The sequence below is a fragment of the Haliotis rubra genome, unplaced genomic scaffold (genome assembly GCF_003918875.1).
Source record: "Haliotis rubra isolate DU_JTF1 unplaced genomic scaffold, ASM391887v1 Scf1344, whole genome shotgun sequence".
NCBI lineage: Eukaryota > Metazoa > Mollusca > Gastropoda > Lepetellida > Haliotidae > Haliotis > Haliotis rubra.
The window spans coordinates 843-19,949 of record NW_025765275.1 but is presented as its reverse complement, the minus strand read 5'-3'; the positions used below and the strand labels follow the sequence as shown (position 1 = coordinate 19,949).

The window sequence follows — 19,107 nt, the reverse complement described above, 5'->3', positions numbered from 1 at the left end:
CTACCACATTCACCATAACCCATTATGTTTGAAGTAGTAACTTTCACACCGAGAAATATTTTAATTGCGTACAAATGTTCTTTTTCTAGTGTATGAAATGTTTGGACTCCCCAAATCTCAGAACCATATAGAAGTATGGGACTAATCTTAGCATCAAACATTCTAAAAAATGATTTGTGTGACAAGTCACCTAAAATATAAATATATCTAATAATACCAATTAGTATTTTCTTTGCTTGCATCGATGCATTTCTGACATGTAAGGACCACGGTAGGTGGTTTGTAAAATAAACTCCTAAGTATTTGTAAGACGTAGTTGTTTCTAGCATGAACCAGTTTGCGACGGCCAAATATGACTTTACTAGACCGAACCACGTGTACAACCATACTTGTCTGGTCCCAGCTGTTGATAGTCGTAACAGTTGGCTAATGTGGGGATGGTTAGATCGGAAATTTGTTATTCCTGCAATGATTATCGCTTCCTTACTGTCAACTGAGAACCATGGGACCATTCGAAAAGCAAGATTTATGGATGTAAACTTCTTTATTGTTAATAATACGACGTTTTTCGAGCGTTTCGGGTGAAGGAGCAAGCATAAGCTCCGAAACGTGGTGTTATTCACAATAAAGAAGTTGACATCCATAAATCTTGCTTTTCTCATGCATTCTACTTCTAAATGCCCTTCAAGGATTTGATGTGACCATTCGAAAAGGTATGAAACGTTGTTTGTCACCGGAAGTACTAAGGTCTCGCGAAGTGCCGTACATTTGTACATGCTCCCAAAAGAGGAGGGAGATTTTATTACGCTGCATACATTTGTTTAAGACACAGTGGAACATGATCTGTGTGGTTGTACATGTGAAAGGAAGCGTCCATCGACCGAATGAAAAACTAATGTTTATCTCCTCCATGGGATGTAAGATACGCAGAAAGGTTCATAGGCGTAAGGATTTCTTGTCCCATAGGTTGGATACGTTGATCATTGTCAAATATGTAGACGTGGATTTCCATCGTTGTTTTAGTTAGGTATAAACATATCGTTTACTGACTACTCTGTTGATGAATACATGACATGTTTTATGAAAACAACTTCTTTTTATTCTTTCTCACGATAATTCATTCTTCTGATGAAGGAGCAAGAATTAACTTTGAACGTCGTGTAAAGAATAAAAAGACGTTATCTATACAACGTGTCCTATATTTATGTTTGTCATAAACTTCTAAATGCCTTTCAAGAACTACTTTGTTGATGACATAATGTATTCAGAGATGACAAAAATAATTTAAGCATGACAGCATTCAAATTGATGTTTTTTGTTTTGTTTTCTTTGCTTCAGAATCTTTTTTCATCGTTCTATGAACATCCTACAGTTTCAATTGACAAGCGGAACACAGTATGTCATGTCTCGTTGGGGAAGGAAGTGATGTGGATCTAAAACGTTAATCACGTAGTAGCATGATATGTTGCTGAAAACATCTAGGAAAAGGACATGACATGACAGAATGTAAGCTACAAACATGGCGTTCTGGTCAGTCCAAGGAACCCAACTCTGCACAACATGTTTTAGCGCCTGAGACAACTGGGCAATTCCTGCCCAGCATAATTTGAAAGTTGCAGTTTTATTTTATCAACAAAGTCCCAGTAAAGTAATGATAGATGTTTGGATTATATTCTTTTTTACTTCTCATAGATTTGGTAAACGTTTGAGACGCTTGCACAGTATAGCTGCAAAAGTGCTGATGCGGGTCAAAGCATCATTCACTCACTCACTCTCTCATTTGGCCAGCAACTTAAAAAAGAGTCAAATGTTCAGAAAATAACTTTGAAATATGAAACAATTTATAGCATGTGAGTTTCTTCAACCTTGCTTGTAGCTTACCACAACATCAAATGCGGTGTTTGTTGAGTTGTGGAAATTGCTGATCGTAAAGACGTCTAAAGGTATTTCAGTTAATAATTCGTTGCCAGCAACTGCCTGTCCTGTACTTACCCCCACCCCCTGCTATATCCTGCGTGACGCAAGGCATGAACATGACTTGTCTGTCCGGACTCACTACACTGTGTCTGAGAGGAGTATCCATGTGAAACAATTACCAACTCTTGACGTGATTTGGGATAACGCAACCATTCAAACGATTGACCATCAGGTACAATTGTGCCACCACAAGGTGTGAAATGTGTATACATCTACTGAGTGAGTGAGTGAGTTATTATTTAACGTCACATCGGCAATATTGCAGCCATAGTATACATCTACTGATATATCCATGGCTCGTCGTTGCCATGCAGGTGGAAAGAGCCGACTTAAGAACATCGGATGGTCTTGGTATGTGCTCAGTCATCTCTTGCCATCGTATCCGCGATGTGGGAGTTGTTAAAGATACCGAAACCACTAGTTGGCTTTTAATAGTCGATTGTGTACGGAGCGTCGTAATACAGCGGGAACCTTGCTGACAGCAACTGACAACAATAAGCAAACAAACAATGTTCTACTGAATAATTCCCGATGGAGGCTCAACTTTCACAGCCCGCGTGAAAGGCTAAGGTTTGGGTACCGTTAAACACGTGGTGATATTTGTTAGCTTTATTATAAAGATCAAGACACATATATTTGAATACAACGCATTCTAACTGGATGCAATAATTATGAAAGGTGATAGAAAATAATCAAAACGAAGGTAAATATATGATAACCAATGGTTTAAGAAAGCTTTTGACGTCTTCTCTTATTGCCCACAGTGCATATCAAACCCCTTAAGGGTCAAACCTTCATCGCTTCTTCAATGTCATGTCTTCTTACAGTGCATGTTACATACAATAGCATCAAACACATTCAGTATACAGTCTGTATGGTTACCCGACCAAACCGCAAGTCGTCGCACGTGACAAAGGTACACATTGAAATCATTTTCATACATACTCACATCTTAAAGCCCTTGTCACCAGATTGTTATTGTACAAGCCTTAATATAAAAAGAGATCCTTGTCATGGCAAGGTTTGATCTGACGCCAAACGTACATTTCATAGCAGTAATATGACATGGGAAGGGTTGATGCTATAAGTTGTATGCTTCTCTCGAGCGTAATACGGTCTGATGTACGCTTCATTGTAGTAGTGTCATCCGAGCCGTTTACAACGTATTTATCTTACCGCCATGTTAAATGTACAAAATATCATTTTATTTTGAAGATCGATAAGTTCTAAAAATTGCCATAAAAATGGTTAATTATGTTTACGTTGAGTGTGCAAAACGATCCAATATATAAAATAGTAATTAAATAAAGAACTGAAAGCCGGTAAAATAAATGTGTACATAGTGGACTCAAAAACATGACGCAAACAGGTTTCGAACTCCGTGCACTGTATGCGTCATGTTATGACGTCATACGATTGTTAGCGATACAGCTTCTCGATGGAGAGATTAGCGGTAACCGTGGCAGCGGGTAATATTTTTTCCAGTTGTCACCCTCCTGGGATTGGTGACACGGAAACTTGTTAAAGCGTCATTGACCAATGAAATTAAAGTATTTTACATGAAGGCAAGATAAAAACTAAAATGTTTCACTATCAAGTTGTAAACCCCCCATTAATTCTGGAAACACAATACATACATTATTTCAAACTTTCAATGACACCATCCATACCTCAGCGTGGCACTAACGTAACAGGAGGCTTTATACAAAACATGAACGATAATATGCGCTAAGATGGAGACAGGCTTCGTTAGTGCAAGCACATGGCTGTATGTGTTGCTTTGCATTTTTGTGAACACCATAAGTAAATTACCAAAAGATTGTCAGAAGAGATACATTTGGCAAGTAGGAAGAATCGTAAAAACTCATACCACTTTGAAGAAGAAAGAAAGGAGAAAGTGATTGTTTCTGAAGCGGATTTGTCGGACAATAATATGTGAATATACAAATCTAATGACACATTATTGGCAATCTGGCAGTTCAATAACCGATTTGAACAACCCATTTTGTTGATACCATAAAGTAATGAAACATGAAGATGGAACCATTCAGGGCTTAGAACAGCCTATCGCTTACAAGGCTTTGATACAACGGTTTCCTGGATCACCCCGCAGTGATCTCACCACCGGAACTGTACAACATGTTAAAGTGACCTGCTGTAAAGTATCTGCCAGTCTGGATCCTCGACTAAACGGTCGATCGATTAGCATAACATTAGAGCGGAACCTTCCCAAACCAAACATTGATTTAATAAAAACTTTACCATAAAAAAGTAACCATGTTAATTTCTTACACGGAACTCAATGTAAACCGAGTTAAACTTTCGGTCCCACACACAATTCTTGTTTGGTCAGGGCCCAGATTTTCGAAGCTCTCTAAGCGCTGAGATAGTCGTAAGTGCCTTACATTAACATAAACTTACGACTATCTTACGGCCCAGGTACATAGCAAACACCATACATTCTGATACATTCTTCCAAACAAAACAAGCCAAGTGAACAAAGGTGTTATAGTTATGTGTGTGTGACAAAACTTTCTGATTTTCGACAGGCCAAACAATTAATGCATAGGAGAGGAACACTTACGCACCAATTCAAAGGGACGGTGCCAAAGAGTATCTGTTACCATAGCGGTAAACATCCTTTGTAAACATCTTCTCGGGGGAATTAGTCCCATAGAAAACATTTCCCACCAAACATATACCTTGGCATTATGCATTTCGCATGGAGCTGATTCCGTGTGATACAGGTGATCATTGACAGTTGCACATTTTGTTTTGGGAGATGTTTTTGTGGTCACAGATTCCGATAGTTTATTACGAAAAATTAGTACCAAAGCAGGTACTAATTGTGCATCATTCACAGGCTTGGAAAAGATATGTTAGGTCATAATATGTTAACTTTTGTATGTAATAGAAAGTAGCCCAGAACAAGTGAAGAAATCTAGAATGGTAAATGTATTGCACAATGCCTGATACTCTTCAGTTGTGTCAGGACCTGTATGAACGAGAGCTTTGTTTGTGCCGACTTTGGAAGGACAGAATGGTTCAGTTCAAATCCGCACCAAGCTTTAAAAGAACAAAAACACCCAATCGAACGGTACGGATATCTCTGTCACATTAAAGGAAAAAGTAGTATACCATCAAAATGTAACTGCTTATTAATACAGAATTAACCCAATGAGATGAGATGGAGTTTTGGCCTTGTGTCGACCAACCAGCAACAATGCAGTCAGTTTCGTCTTACATCATGAGCATCATTGTTGCTAGGATACCCATGACAACAGCAACCGTTGAAGCTCTTCTGAGGTCAGAGTTGTTAACAGGATGAGATTTTATTTCATATATGATACTACCCAGGCCGTCTGTCCCTATAATAGTTTTCAAAGCACCGAACCGTACATCATCGGCAAACCACATCTCAACACTCTCTCCCGCCTGACCCTTGACGTGGACAGTGATGACGTCGCCGACGGTGACATTAACGATCCTGTTGTGAGACATTGGTACCCACTTTTCCAATTCACCCAGGACGAGAACTTCTCTATTTCTGCAACAAATAGTCAATGCGGGTAAGTGTTTACTGCAGCGTACAACAGTATTTCAGTTACATAACGGCCTGTCAGACTGATGTGGAAGGAAAGATGGGAGTGATTCAGATCTTAGACATTTAACACTTGGGTGAAATCAGTGAGCAGAAAGATGGAGCTGAGACCATTATCGCTGTCGGGGACACTAGATGTGAACTTCACATACTGCACCCATGTGGATAACACCGCCCACCGCCAACAAACATCTACGGAATTTGGTGGAATTTAACGGAATATATTTAAGTCCCATGTTCAAAAAACAGATTTCTACGGAAGATGATACAAATGTATATTTCCTTTATATTTTCCTGTTTACCTCGTGAAACATACATAACTGATAAGAACAGTTAACACGTTACCTTGAAGTTGGTGCTGTAGATAGCTCTTAATGTTCTTGGATGTTCTTAATTCACAAGAGACGTATTTGCATATCAATCTGGAAAGCTGACTTTTGCGAAATATGAACAATAGGTGCCTTACTTATATTTTATAACTGGTGACGTATAGTACATGCAGAATTCCAGTTGGCATGGCGGGATGGTGAAGGGTTTGCTGTCGCTGAAGTCGTACTGCTTTGTTGGATCAGCTGCAGAGAAGATCTTGCTCACTGGGTACTGCAACAGTAAATATGTGTAGGTGCTGAAGCCTGAAGATTGAGGCATTGGAAGCACCATTTTCTGATGTACCGACATTAATTGTTGCTTCGGTGATTTTCCTTCATTCCAGGACCCATGGCACACCACAGAAGGTGAACGTAACAAACCAACGCTTCAGTCACAAGGCTATCCCATCGCTCTGTATCTACATGTACCTGAAATACGTTCAACGTGCTGTTACCCGATCTCATTGATGAGGATTAAGTACCAAGTGTGGAATACTTAACAGAGGTAACTCATACCCAACTGATATTAATCCATTTGAAGAGCAATCATTGGAAACACACAATTTCCAGCTAATGTTTGAGGTATTGAAGTACTGCCACGTGCCAATTTAAGTATCGTTTTGGGTAGGAATTTATTTGCTTGATAGACCAATATGCATATAAAATTGAACCGTCGATACAACATGCATAATCTAAAGTGCAAGTCGTCTCACATTCGTAACTTAACGCATTCTTTACAGGTATGATACATCACTGATGACGTACGTGATGTTTAAACTACTTGAATCATACTGGCTGGGACTTGCGCTTTCTTCGCGCCGAATGTCCCTTTAAATACGTACGGCATACTCACTTCAAACCCAATATTGGCTGCCGTCGGGGTGATGTTAAAGGTCCTGTTCAAGCCGGAAACATAGATAATCCCGTACACCTGTTCCGGGGCTGACCCACCCTTATACACGCCGGTGAGTGTCGCCCAGATGTCGGCGTTTCGGCCGCTGCCATCTTGAAATGTCATCTGGTACATAGTGGACGGCATTTGCAATTTTACTTTCTTAAACAGGCAGCAGCATATTTTGATAAACACGTGTTAAAACGTCATCACCTTTGACTGAACCTGCAGACAAGACAAGCGCTCTTCACCTCAACGGGTACATTATGTGCTACTGATATGACCATGTGATCTTTAAAACATAGCAACTGATGTAAAAGTTAACAGAGTTGAATCGTAGAGACCTGTGAGTTGCACCCTTAGCAAGTAAGTCTCTCAACAGATTGGTGAAGCTTTGTGTTCCTTAATTTACTAGAGGTGAGATCGCTTAAGATGAGATGAGAGTCACTAGATGGAAATAGGCTTCTACAAACATGTTCAGAGTGTCATAAACATGGCCTACTAGAGGTGAGAGTGAGATGAGAGTCACTAGATGGAAATAGGGCTTCTACAGACATGAGAGTGTCATAAACATGGCCTACATGAGAGATGAACATGGAGTGAGATGAGAGTCACTAGATGGAAATAGGCTTCTACAGACATGAGAGTGTCATAAACATGGCCTAATGGACTAGAGATGAGAGTCACTAGATGGAAATAGGTTTCTACAGACATGAGAGTCACTAGATGGAAATAGGCTTCTAGATGACAAATAGGCTTCTACAGTGATAGTGTCATGGGCCTACTAGAGATGAGAGTGAGATGAGAGTCACTAGATGGAAATAGGCTTCTACAGACATGAGAGTGTCATAAACATGGCCTACTAGAGATGAGAGTGAGATGAGAGTCACTAGATGGAAATAGGCTTCTACAGACATGAGAGTGTCATAAACATGGCCTACTAGAGGTGAGAGTGAGATGAGAGTCACTAGATGGAAATAGGCTTCTACAGACATGAGAGTGTCATAAACATGGCCTACTAGAGATGAGAGTGAGATGAGAGTCACTAGATGGAAATAGGCTTCTACAGACATGAGAGTGTCATAAACATGGCCTACTAGAGATGAGAGTGAGATGAGAGTCACTAGATGGAAATAGGCTTCTACAGACATGAGAGTGTCATAAACATGGCCTACTAGAGGTGAGAGTGAGATGAGAGTCACTAGATGGAAATAGGCTTCTACAGACATGAGAGTGTCATAAACATGGCCTACTAGAGGTGAGAGAGTGAGATGAGAGTCACTAGATGGAAATACAGGCATTCTACTAGACAACGTGAGAGAGTCAGTCATAAACATGGCCTGGGAGGTACTAAACCCAAGGCACCAAGAGACTGGGAGGTACTAAACCCAAGGCACCAAGAGACTGGGAGGTACTAAACCTAAGGCACCAAGAGACTGGGAGGTACTAAACCTAAGGCACCAAGAACAGTTGGACAACTTGGTGCTGGGGACATTCATATGTTCCGGATATTGCTTTATATATGTGTTTTTCCTGGTTCAGGTTGTCAAAAGGGACAGAAAATTTACTTACATATACGGAGAAGAATTAAATTCAGTCTCGTTGAAGACACCTACATTTACATCTTGATGGGAAACAGAAACCCCTTGTTTCACTTTTCAGGCCATTTGTGCATAATTATTATCATTGATGGGAGGCGATAGATGAAACAGTAACTACCTATTGATGATGGAAGAATTGGTATGTCCGATCTGGTCACCAATCCCAACTGGACCCCGCGACAAGACAGCTATCACGCTGCTCTGAGCTGCAGAGATTGTTCCAGTGCCTTGAAAGAAAGCATTGCTAAACTCTGTACTAGTCCACATCGGATAATTTCAGACATATAGGTAAGGCATGCCTTACACATTCACAGGTTGGAACAATTTTAAGATGTCAAAATAATTTTCGCTGTACCTGAGCTGAGTCAATTATCATGTCGCCGTTTTTTAACGAATTTCGAACATCAAAATGTATATTGCGGATCAAATCCTATTTAAATGTTTCAATAAAAGGATTTGCTATCAAATGTCTCGGGTTAGTTAGGCAGCGATCAAAGCTCAATGTCATCGTTGTCGAAGCTGATTAGGGAGTTGAAGGAGAGAGATTTTACAGTTGTATGCATTTATGCTGGTTCACCTGGTTTAGACGTGACGTCCATACCACTAGGCTTAATGGCCGCTGCCGATAACAACGGGAATGGTTATATCATCAACAACAAAAACGTAAACTAACATAACCACAATAGCAACCATAAAAAATGTTCCCACCTCCCTTCTGGTCTTGTGTACGGAGCACACCTTTGAAGACCAACACATCTAAAAGTGCGGAGAATACGGACGAAGCAAGAATATTCCTCTGGTCCAATTCTGTGCCATAGCCTCCCAGGACGCGCACCTGGATAAAGGTATTAATATCCGACATATATTCTCGGTACGAGTGAGAATCATTCGGAGCAGCAAATCTGATTTGTGTAACTCGAAACGAAGTAAAACGACGCGTTCCGAATGTAACTATTATAGCCCAATTATAGTGTTGTCGATGTTTCATTGTCGTTTCATACGTCATGGCATATGACAAAATATGTCCTGTTGCGACAGAGGATTGTATCGGGGGAAACATCAGACTGGATCATACCTTTCTTATGACTGGATGCATAATTTGTCCTAAAGTGGATGCACAGTAAGCGTATTATGTCACTGTGAATATGCTAAAATGTACCGACATCAACATCCACGACTGTTTCTGACCTTGGTGACAGCCGGTAACTGGAGTGCCAGGAGCGCCATCGTTGGGGTGGCGCCACAGTACTGGATGGTGATGTTGTGTCTCAAAGCAGACGCCGCCATTTTAACCAACCAATCTCGCGCAAAGTTAAGGTCCGTCTGCATCCGTGGGAAAGTACGGAATATTTCAGTCATGTTGTCCTGCAGAAGACAATATTCTGTTGACTGATACACATGGATTAAACTTCGTAATCAGCGGTATTGTAAAGTATATGTAAACATCACTGGAGCCAACAGGCACTAATATGTATCAGTCAGGAAGGATTTTTTATCATCATTGTTTAGAAATTGCGTGAATATAAAGCATGCGGCATATCTTGTTCCGTATAGAACTTTCACTTAACGTGTATAACAATAAGCACCGTGACATACACTTACTACTAACATTCTGCTAATACCCTGTTTTGTTCAATATGTACCATAAAACATTTCACGACCGCCTCTTTACAATGGCTATTAGTCTGAAACGTCTGATTGTTTTGTGACGTCATCAGCGTTAAACGTCCTAAGAAAGCCTTCTCCCAGAAATATCGATGAATAATTCATTGCAGAATATAACTGAGAGCGTATGGTGGCAAATCCTACTTGTATATATGTGGCTAATCCCCACTGCTTGGAATCACTGAAGATTTTGTCCCAGAAGGCCTGGAAGTAAACAAATCATTCTCTGACGTCACATGGCTCCGAATCGAAAAGTATTTTCACAGCTCCTTCATTGGTAGATTGTTCCATTGTTTGTTGAGGCAGACTCAGCATGAGACAAGCTTTAAAACGCGGCGTAAAAATCAAGCTCTCTCAATCAATCCACGCTTTCGCAGTATGATGACAGGCCATCTACTAAACAACCTAGTCTGACCAAAGGATCTTTTTAGTCGCCTCTTACAACCACCACAGGGCGTTGGTGAGTGGTTTAAAGTCAGGGTCAGAGTGGTTAAAAATTGAGTGGATCAGTAGATCACTTCCTTTAACTGACATTGTTTGTAGACACATCGTGATACACTTGTCGTATTTCAAATACTAAATCTTCATGGTTCCATATTTCAGTATTAGAAATGATTACATAAATATATCATATTATTATGAAACAAGACCAGTTACTTTGATGAAATATAACCGTTCCACACTCAATGTAAACTATATGTATAAATCAATAATATTTGTAAATGCCTCATCTGTCGGTATTGCCATGTCTCCTTCAAATTCAAAATTGAACTTTCCGCCATTTTGTGTTGCATATATGTTATCACTGGACCTGCAATAAATAAATATTGAAATGAGTTCTTTTGAAAGTGCCACAGTTTCACGGAATCAACGTAACATAATTAATGTCCTTCTGGACATCGTAGTGCTTTTCGCAACAGACCACGAAACAATGTCCTCGGAAGTGTAGCGAAGCCACTGCCTTCAGGACAACTGGAGGGGCCTCTCACCCAACAAAGACACAGACAACCCGATCATTTCCCTACTGAGCCGTCAAAGACTCAAGTATGTTAATGCTTTCACTTAGTTCATTCTGCGAAGCTCCCTTCTCACAACTCACCAGAAATTATTTTTCGCCACAATGGGTACGTTCAAGCTCCTGTGGACATACCTGAAAACAAACATAACATAAATTATATCTGTATTACCGTTTTCCCAGATCGTTCTGAAGGTGGTGTTGGCCGACTAGTCCACAACAAAACAATCCATGTCATCATCTTATTCTCAATGGGCAGGTCAGGTCTTAAAGCGGGATATGTCAAGACAACTACCCTTCCACCAAAAACTCTGTTTTCTATTTTTCGCACCCGTGCGTGCGTGCGTGTGCGAATGACTTGCTACATAAGGGTTGAGGGTTGCTGGGATTTATCATTACGTTCAATTTCTCCTTCAGAACTTGTGTAAAACCGAACACAATCTGTACAAAGTTGTAAATCGTATAGAATCTTGTTCAGTCGGGCTACCTATGTATTGATGAACACTAAAAATATTTGGTAGTACAGTGTTACCATTAATATCAATGTGCCATATGGAAACTGATTTACCACCAGTAATGTTAGATTATTGTAGACGTACTCGATGCCGTTGGGGAAGATGTCTGCTGGTGCTGTCCACTCCTTGACCCCTCCACCTTGACCTTTTGTAAACCACCAGGTGTCCAGTTCTACATACCTGCAGAAGATATGAAACAGGAATAAACGTATATACGAGGAGTGCATGCATTAGGAATAACAATAGCTCATTTGAAGAAAACGAGACCAAGGAATACGGAAGATTTAGGAAGAAAGAAAGATAAGCACCGAAAGAGGAGAAACAGGAATGAGGATATATGTTCCGAACGAAAAGATCAAGGAATAAAGATTATCTGTTGTGCAAATAGAGATATACCACAGCGTATGGGTAACATGCTAAGTTGCAGGATATGTTCACGTTAATCACATATCGCGGCACTGGAACCATTATTCACTGGAACCATTATTCATGATTTTGGTCTGAAATATTCAGTCATCGGAAGGAACATAAATGTCACACAAATCTGCTCCTCAGGCGACTCAGTCGGCCAGATGTTTCAGTTATCAAGATGTATATACTGTAAACTAAACATAAATACATTGCCTCAACGACGCAATACGCCATCTTATCAATTGTTGTCCTATTGTACCAAAACTATACAGGTACCTGTATGGTATACTTCTATTGCGGGCATCAGCAAACACTTTGATCAATGTATCTTCAAACGTTGATGTTCCATCGGTTTTCTCGAAATAGTAGGACCCTGTAACAGACAACGAAGTAATAGGCCCCTGTAACATTAACATGGAAACAGTAGGACGTTGACGCCATGACATGGAAACAATAGGACGTTGACGCCTTGACATGGAAACAGTAGGACGTTGACGTTGACGCCTTGACATGGAAACAGTTGGACGTTGACGCCTTGACATGGAAACAGTAGGCACATGAAGGCAAAAGGTCCCACCGAAGGGATGCAGGTCTGAAGCATCACCACTCTTCGAAAACAAAAGAACATTTGTATGGTGCTACCAAACCTAGACAAATACCAAGTGCAAAGTGGGATTCGAACCCTCGATTTAGGTGACTGGAAGTTATCATTGTACACAAGGGGATTTCAGTGTGACATATGTTGGTAGTACTATTATCTTCTGCCTTTGAGTCGTTAGATATCGCTTGATGACTCCTATTGAGACAGGTAGCCTGGAGGGTAAAGCGTCCGCGGTTCCCCACATGGGTACAATGTGTGAAGCCTATATCTCGTTATATTGCCGAAATATTGCTAAAACTATACTCACGTACTCTATTCAGACAATAAACATTACAACTGACACGTTTGCGGAGAAACACAAATCTGCCCGGAAACTGTCCTAAAACGTTCAAAGCCAAGACCTAATTAAAGCTCACTATTTAACACACTTTATGGATAACAACTGCTGTATATCGTGGGTGAGACGCGTCTATACGGATTCTTGTACCATTGTCAAACAGCAATGACTTGAAGTAGTCATTAATTAAAGTGTTTAAGGTCACCTTCATCTGTCCAGTACCCCAGTGTGTCCCCAGAGGGATCCGCCGGTTTATCTTCCTTGTATACAAAGCTCCTGATTACGAAACCCCACACAGAAAGACTCTGAAAAGTTGAAAATAAAATCACCAGTTTGAAACAGTTGTACGGAAACATTATCTAACGTCAGGAACACACAATAATCTATTACGAGAGAGAGAGTTTTAGTTTCTGCTAACGAATATTGGTTTGTCGACAGTTTCAAAGTGTGCTGGGTATACATGTATATTTAGTCGGTATCACAGCCCCAGAGTTATAAACAGGCATATTGTCCAAGCAGAACCCGATGGTAGTCTACTGATGAAACTATGTACCACATAACTGATTACCCTACCATATGGATGTTTTATATGTTGAGGTTGTTTTTGGTATGGAAGGGATGCTTTTCTGTGCTTTCAATAAAAATATATTGAAATATTTCATCTCAAATTCAAATCCCAACACATTGGGATAAGTTAAAAATGTAGATCTTAATCGTAACAAACTAACACATATTCCCATGTATATAGAGGATGATATTCAGAGCAGATGGTTGTCTTTAATATGTTCGACAGAACTGCGTCCATAACACGGTGCCTATTGGTAAGGACGAAGACACGATGTGCACTGAAACCAACAATAACGACATGCCTACCGACCAACAACACTGAAACTCTGTTTACTCATAAACAACATTAACAATGTGACTACTGGTAACAGAGAGCAACAGGCTTGCTGCTGATCAACAACAATATCATATGCTTAAACATGTCGTTTTAGGACAGTAGCAGTTCCTGGTGTCTGTCAAGAATCCATTCCATAAAACAAGGTCTGTGGTGTAGTGTGATGCTTTGTACGCGGAATTCGTCTTCGTCAACCCGCGATGGACACATGTTCTGCAACCTTCCGTTCCTGTTGAAGACGACCGCCTCCGTGGTGTAGTGGTTAGAGCGTCCGCCCGGATAGCGGAAGGTCGCGGGTTCGATCCCCTTATACCAAAAGACGTTAAAATATGGTACTTGTTGGTCCCTGCATGGCGCTCGGCATTAATGGGTACAACAAGGACTGGTCGGCTCGGAGTCAGTATAATGTGTCTGAGTGGGGTATTCATGCTTCACTGTGGCATGGTATCTCAGTGGGCTAGCACTTTGAAACCAGCTTCAGTCTGGGCTACTACAAGCAGCCGCACATACACATACACACGCATGCACGTCGTCATATGAGCGAAATATTCTCAAGCACGACGTTAAACCCAATTTCACCTCACCTCCTGTTGAAGACACAAGGACTACCGACGTGTGTGGACTCTTATGTCTGGTTGTGCCTTGTGTGTGCTTTACTCGTGCATGTGGCAAGGGTTACGCTTGGTGTCTTTAGTATTTGGATGAAAACGAGGTACGGCAGCCATTTTGTTTATCGACTTGATTCAAACACCCTTTTCTTAGAACCTACTTGAAATTCAGAAATGGACAAAATATAGTCGCTGAATGAATAACCCCTTAAACAGCATTTATTCCTCAAACGAGCCGACGAGATGTTCACTAAGTAGAATATCTACTTACACTTTCAGGTCCCGCCGAGGAATATGCTGCCAAAATGTGGTAGGAGAAATTTGTCGGGATCTGTTCGATTCCTCCCATAATTCCATAGTACAGGAAGTTGTTGGTTTTGTCGTGCCACATTGGTGTCGTCATGACATTATTCAGTTGTCCAAATGCCACAGCATTTCCACTCGAGTCAAACACTGAGAAAGGGCTGGAACCTTCCAAACCATCATGGATGGATGCGGACGGATCCCATCTGAAGAAAAGTCAGTGTTTCGTGAGTGTCAGATACAGTAATATGCTCGTGCATGACCACAGGCAGACCAGAATATTCCAGTAACAGGGAGATATTATGTATGGGAATTTAATTGCAGTTTTTTTGGGTCTTGAAATAAGAAATAAACTAATTCGGGTGACGAAATGTACTCAATATGATTGGGGACAGGAACATATCTTCGTAATACCAAATCACCGATTCCACTGTGTCATAAGGATCATATCAGATGCTCACGGGTGGCAGTCGGAGGCAAGTCAAGTGTTCCCGCAAAAGAAGAAAAGACATTTGGGAAATTATGACTGAAGGGTGAACATTAGAAACATCCCAATAAGGTCTAGTACAAACCAATCTCAAAGCTGTAGTGCTGTAACCCCGACACTGCACAAATCTTTGAAAAGACATTTTTCGATCTATATGTTCTTACTCATCTTTACGATCTTCCATGGGAGTGGGGCGGTGGGTACCCTAGTGTTTAAAGGTCACATAAACCCTAGGGGGTACAAATACATAAATCACTAACTGGCATCGTTATAAATGAAACCCCGTCATTAAAACTACTCATTTCGACCTTTAATTGACTTAAATCGACCTTTTTGACAACAGTGCACAATTCTCACCCGCGAACGAAATTTTAACCAATCAGAGCGGCGCGCCTCTGTGACGTCATATGAGGAATAGCTTTGAGAGCCGATGCAGAATTCATCTACATTTTAGGGGGTAAATTATCGTGTTTACAGGCTTGTATAAACCTGAAATCGTGACAATTGTTGTGGAAAATGAAAGCTATATGTTCTCACAATCTACTGTCATTTAATTTTGTCTCCTGCTTTGCCTAGTTTCCGAGTTACAACTTGTTTTCATAGACGATTCTGTCAAAATCGATTGGTGTCGTTAGGCCCTATTTGTATAATGACTGATCCAAACTGATCCCATTTCTGTGTTGTTTTACCTTGATATTTAATCATGTCATGTAAACATCTGTTTGTATTCTCAAAACAGTGTCGGCCCATAAGTTTTCACATGCAATACAGCAATTAATACTCCTTCGTTGTAACCCGTGTTAGGTGGTATAAACCTACACATGTTATTTGTCATCATTCACTTGATGGTCAGTTAATGAATTTATAACAGGTATAATTAGTGGTAACACACTTAGATTACCCGACAAAGGTTCCCATTTGGCATTTCTTGTGTCTGGAGTAAATATTCAACATTATAAACATCGATCAAAGGATTAACCGATAACACGCTGATTGATTAATTACTTTTATCTTACACAGCGGAATTGTTAAAAGGTAGTGTTTATGTATGTAGATTTACTAATCTATACTGAATACACTCTGTCGTGTCGGTGTCTGCGTAAAAACAACGTCCTTCTTTCAAAGGATTAACCGGCAATACATTTATTGATTGCCCATTATTGGCTAACTAAATTACTGTTTTTAAAGAAAGGCGGACATTATGCAATTAGTTGCCAGGTGTGCTATCTTGGGTGACCAATGAGACTATACACCAATACCTGAAAGGATTTATCACTTTTTCGTATATTAAACTGTTAAAAGACACATCCAAAGCAAAAATAACTTGGTGGAAAGTGGACTGAAACTTAAGTTTCCACCTAGCATCCAGTGAGTTTCCGTTCTTTTACATTGAGTTTCCGCAATAACAGAAACTTACAATTACCCACTTTCTAAGGGTTTCCGCACGGTTTCCGTTACCCACACTCCGACAAGTTTCCGTTGAGTTTCAGTTGTTAACTTTGAATCCATCAGGTTTCCGCAAGGTTTCAGTTATTAATAAGACTCCAACAGGTTTCCGCAGAGTTTCAGTTACCAACAATCCGACATAGTTTCCGCATAGTTTCAGTTACCAACAATCCGACATAGTTTCAGCATAGTTTCAGTTACTGGTTTCAATTTCAGGTTCACAGGTTTTCATATGCGCTTCAAAGAGCCAAATGTAACCATTCTTCTTTATTCATATCATAAACTCTTGTTAAAAACAATAGAAGAAATTTGTTATTGTCATGATATTTACTTAAAGAAAAACAGAATATATAATAAGATTCATTGTTTTATTTTCTCAACATGAATATGAATTAGCATTTAAGGCAAATAAAGATCATACATATAACTAGTAATATAGCACTAAAAAACAGAGCAAAACATTTTGGCATAACTCAATCCAGTTTAAGAAATCATATATCATTTATAGCAAAGTAGGAATTTTTCATCAGTTAAACTTTCATTCACTTATTATCTTGAAATAGCATGTTAGATATGAAATTTATTTCAAAAATCATGCTAATGGTGAAAAATAACACTAAGATACAACTTAACACAGTAATAAAACATAGCTGCATCGGACATTTATTTGCACGCCTTGGCATTCAGCCACACACTCTATGTCACAACTATCGCCAAACATCCACTATGATATACATCATACAATAACACAACATACAGCTTACAATACAAAATAAAATAAAATAAAAATTACATTATGAAATTGAAAATAAATTCAATTATATTGCAAGAGTTGGTCAGTTAGCCCAATAAGGCATCCCTGGGCGGAGATCCCTCCGGTGGGTTGGATGCCTCATCCTCGTCCTCACGTTGGCCATGACGAGAGCAGTGGAGGTGTAGATTCTTTCCAAGTTCAGTGTCGTCGTGTATGCCCTAAGCTTGCTGGACTCCCAGACAAAGGAGACGGAATGCAACTAATTGACGTCATCTTCGTCACTCACGACTGGTGATGTCATGTCTATGGTGAGTGTTGTCGCTACCTTTTCTTTCGTCTATCTGGCCAATCGATAGATGCAAGTCTGTTTAGGCGTTGTGCAAGTTTCTGAAAATGGCAGGTAATAACGAATTACTAGGTTATTTTGATAAATTACACAAACATCAATCAACAAGAAACTGAAAATGTCAAGGATGATTTAAAATGAGTAATCCAAAAGGAAGTTTGAATAAAAGAGAATTGAACAATCACACTTTGCACTAGTTTTCTCAAAACTCAAATTATGCAATTCATCACACTTCATTGACTGAATGAAATATCTTATTTTCTAAAGAGGACACACAATCTATACAAAATTTGCTCTGGAGTTACATGCTTCCCAGACCAGAGGTAGTAATACGTTATATATATCTGAACATTTATTGCATTTTCTATATAGTAATAATGGTACTAGTAATAGATTTTCATCAAATTGCTATATTCAATCTCTTACAGTTCGTATTGAGCCCATTTCTGGTGTCCCCCGCCGTGATGTTGCTGGAATATTGCTAAAAGCGGCGTAAAACCAAACTCAGTCAGTCAGTCGTATTGTTGAAGGCACAAGTATATTCACCCAGTAGTGACTGTATGTTTACACCATCTAGTCTTTCAAGACATGACATGTTTACGGATGTCAACGTCTTTTATTATGTGAAAACTTACAATGTTTCGGAGTGAATGCTTACACCTGACGAAGGGGTAAGCATTCACCCTGAAAATATGTTTTCACATAATCAAGGAGTTGACATCCATAAACCTTGTCTCTACACCATTAATTTGAAATTATTTACTATTTATAATGAAAGTCGCTACAGATAGGTCAAAATTACCCTTCACATGTTCCTGCTGACCATCCTTGGTCATTCATTATACAGTCTCCAGACTCATCATCAGCTTTGCTGAAAAAAAATTAAACAATAACACGTTACTTTTTCTTTGCATTTCCCATTCATTCATTCGAGTTTTAAATTTGCAGCGACATTTATACCAACAAGCAAACTACAGATTTATCACTTTAGATTATGCAATCAGTAAGTGAACGGCCTGACATAAACATCCTGATAAATGGAGTCGAGTTATCTCATGTGACATAACCTTGGAGTAATTACGGTATTGTAAAACCAAGGGGTCAGTTTGACTGCAATTTCACACAGGTGTGAAGTTAAGATTTATTTGTTCCAATTTGAAATCAATGATTAAGTTACCGGTTATTCAAATCCATTTGCAAATGTAACTTTAGTATGGTTCATTTTGTGAAATGTATCTAGGGAAGCATAATAATAAAATATTCAAAGTGAAATTATGTC

At 39.7% G+C, this 19,107-nt stretch overlaps 2 protein-coding genes across 2 annotated transcripts; both read right to left on the bottom strand.

Annotated features, from left to right (window-relative positions):
- Positions 1-5,002: 5,002 nt before the first annotated feature.
- Positions 5,003-8,623, bottom strand: LOC124267878. Its single transcript, XM_046702865.1, has 4 exons — positions 8,558-8,623; positions 6,800-6,964; positions 6,045-6,178; positions 5,003-5,524 (listed from the first exon to the last, which is right to left on the bottom strand). The coding sequence occupies exons 2-4, from the start codon at positions 6,962-6,964 to the stop codon at positions 5,218-5,220; spliced, it is 606 nt and encodes a 201-aa protein (XP_046558821.1). The 5' UTR covers positions 8,558-8,623; the 3' UTR covers positions 5,003-5,217.
- Positions 8,624-9,002: 379 nt separating this feature from the next.
- Positions 9,003-15,001, bottom strand: LOC124267885 (the record flags this gene model as incomplete). Its single annotated transcript, XM_046702874.1, has 9 exons — positions 9,003-9,058; positions 9,148-9,274; positions 9,628-9,804; positions 10,831-10,915; positions 11,204-11,254; positions 11,719-11,814; positions 12,322-12,418; positions 13,189-13,288; positions 14,764-15,001. Coding segments are annotated over 9 exons (1,027 nt in total), but the record flags the coding sequence as incomplete, so codon positions are not given.
- Between the last annotated feature and the right edge of the window lie 4,106 nt (positions 15,002-19,107).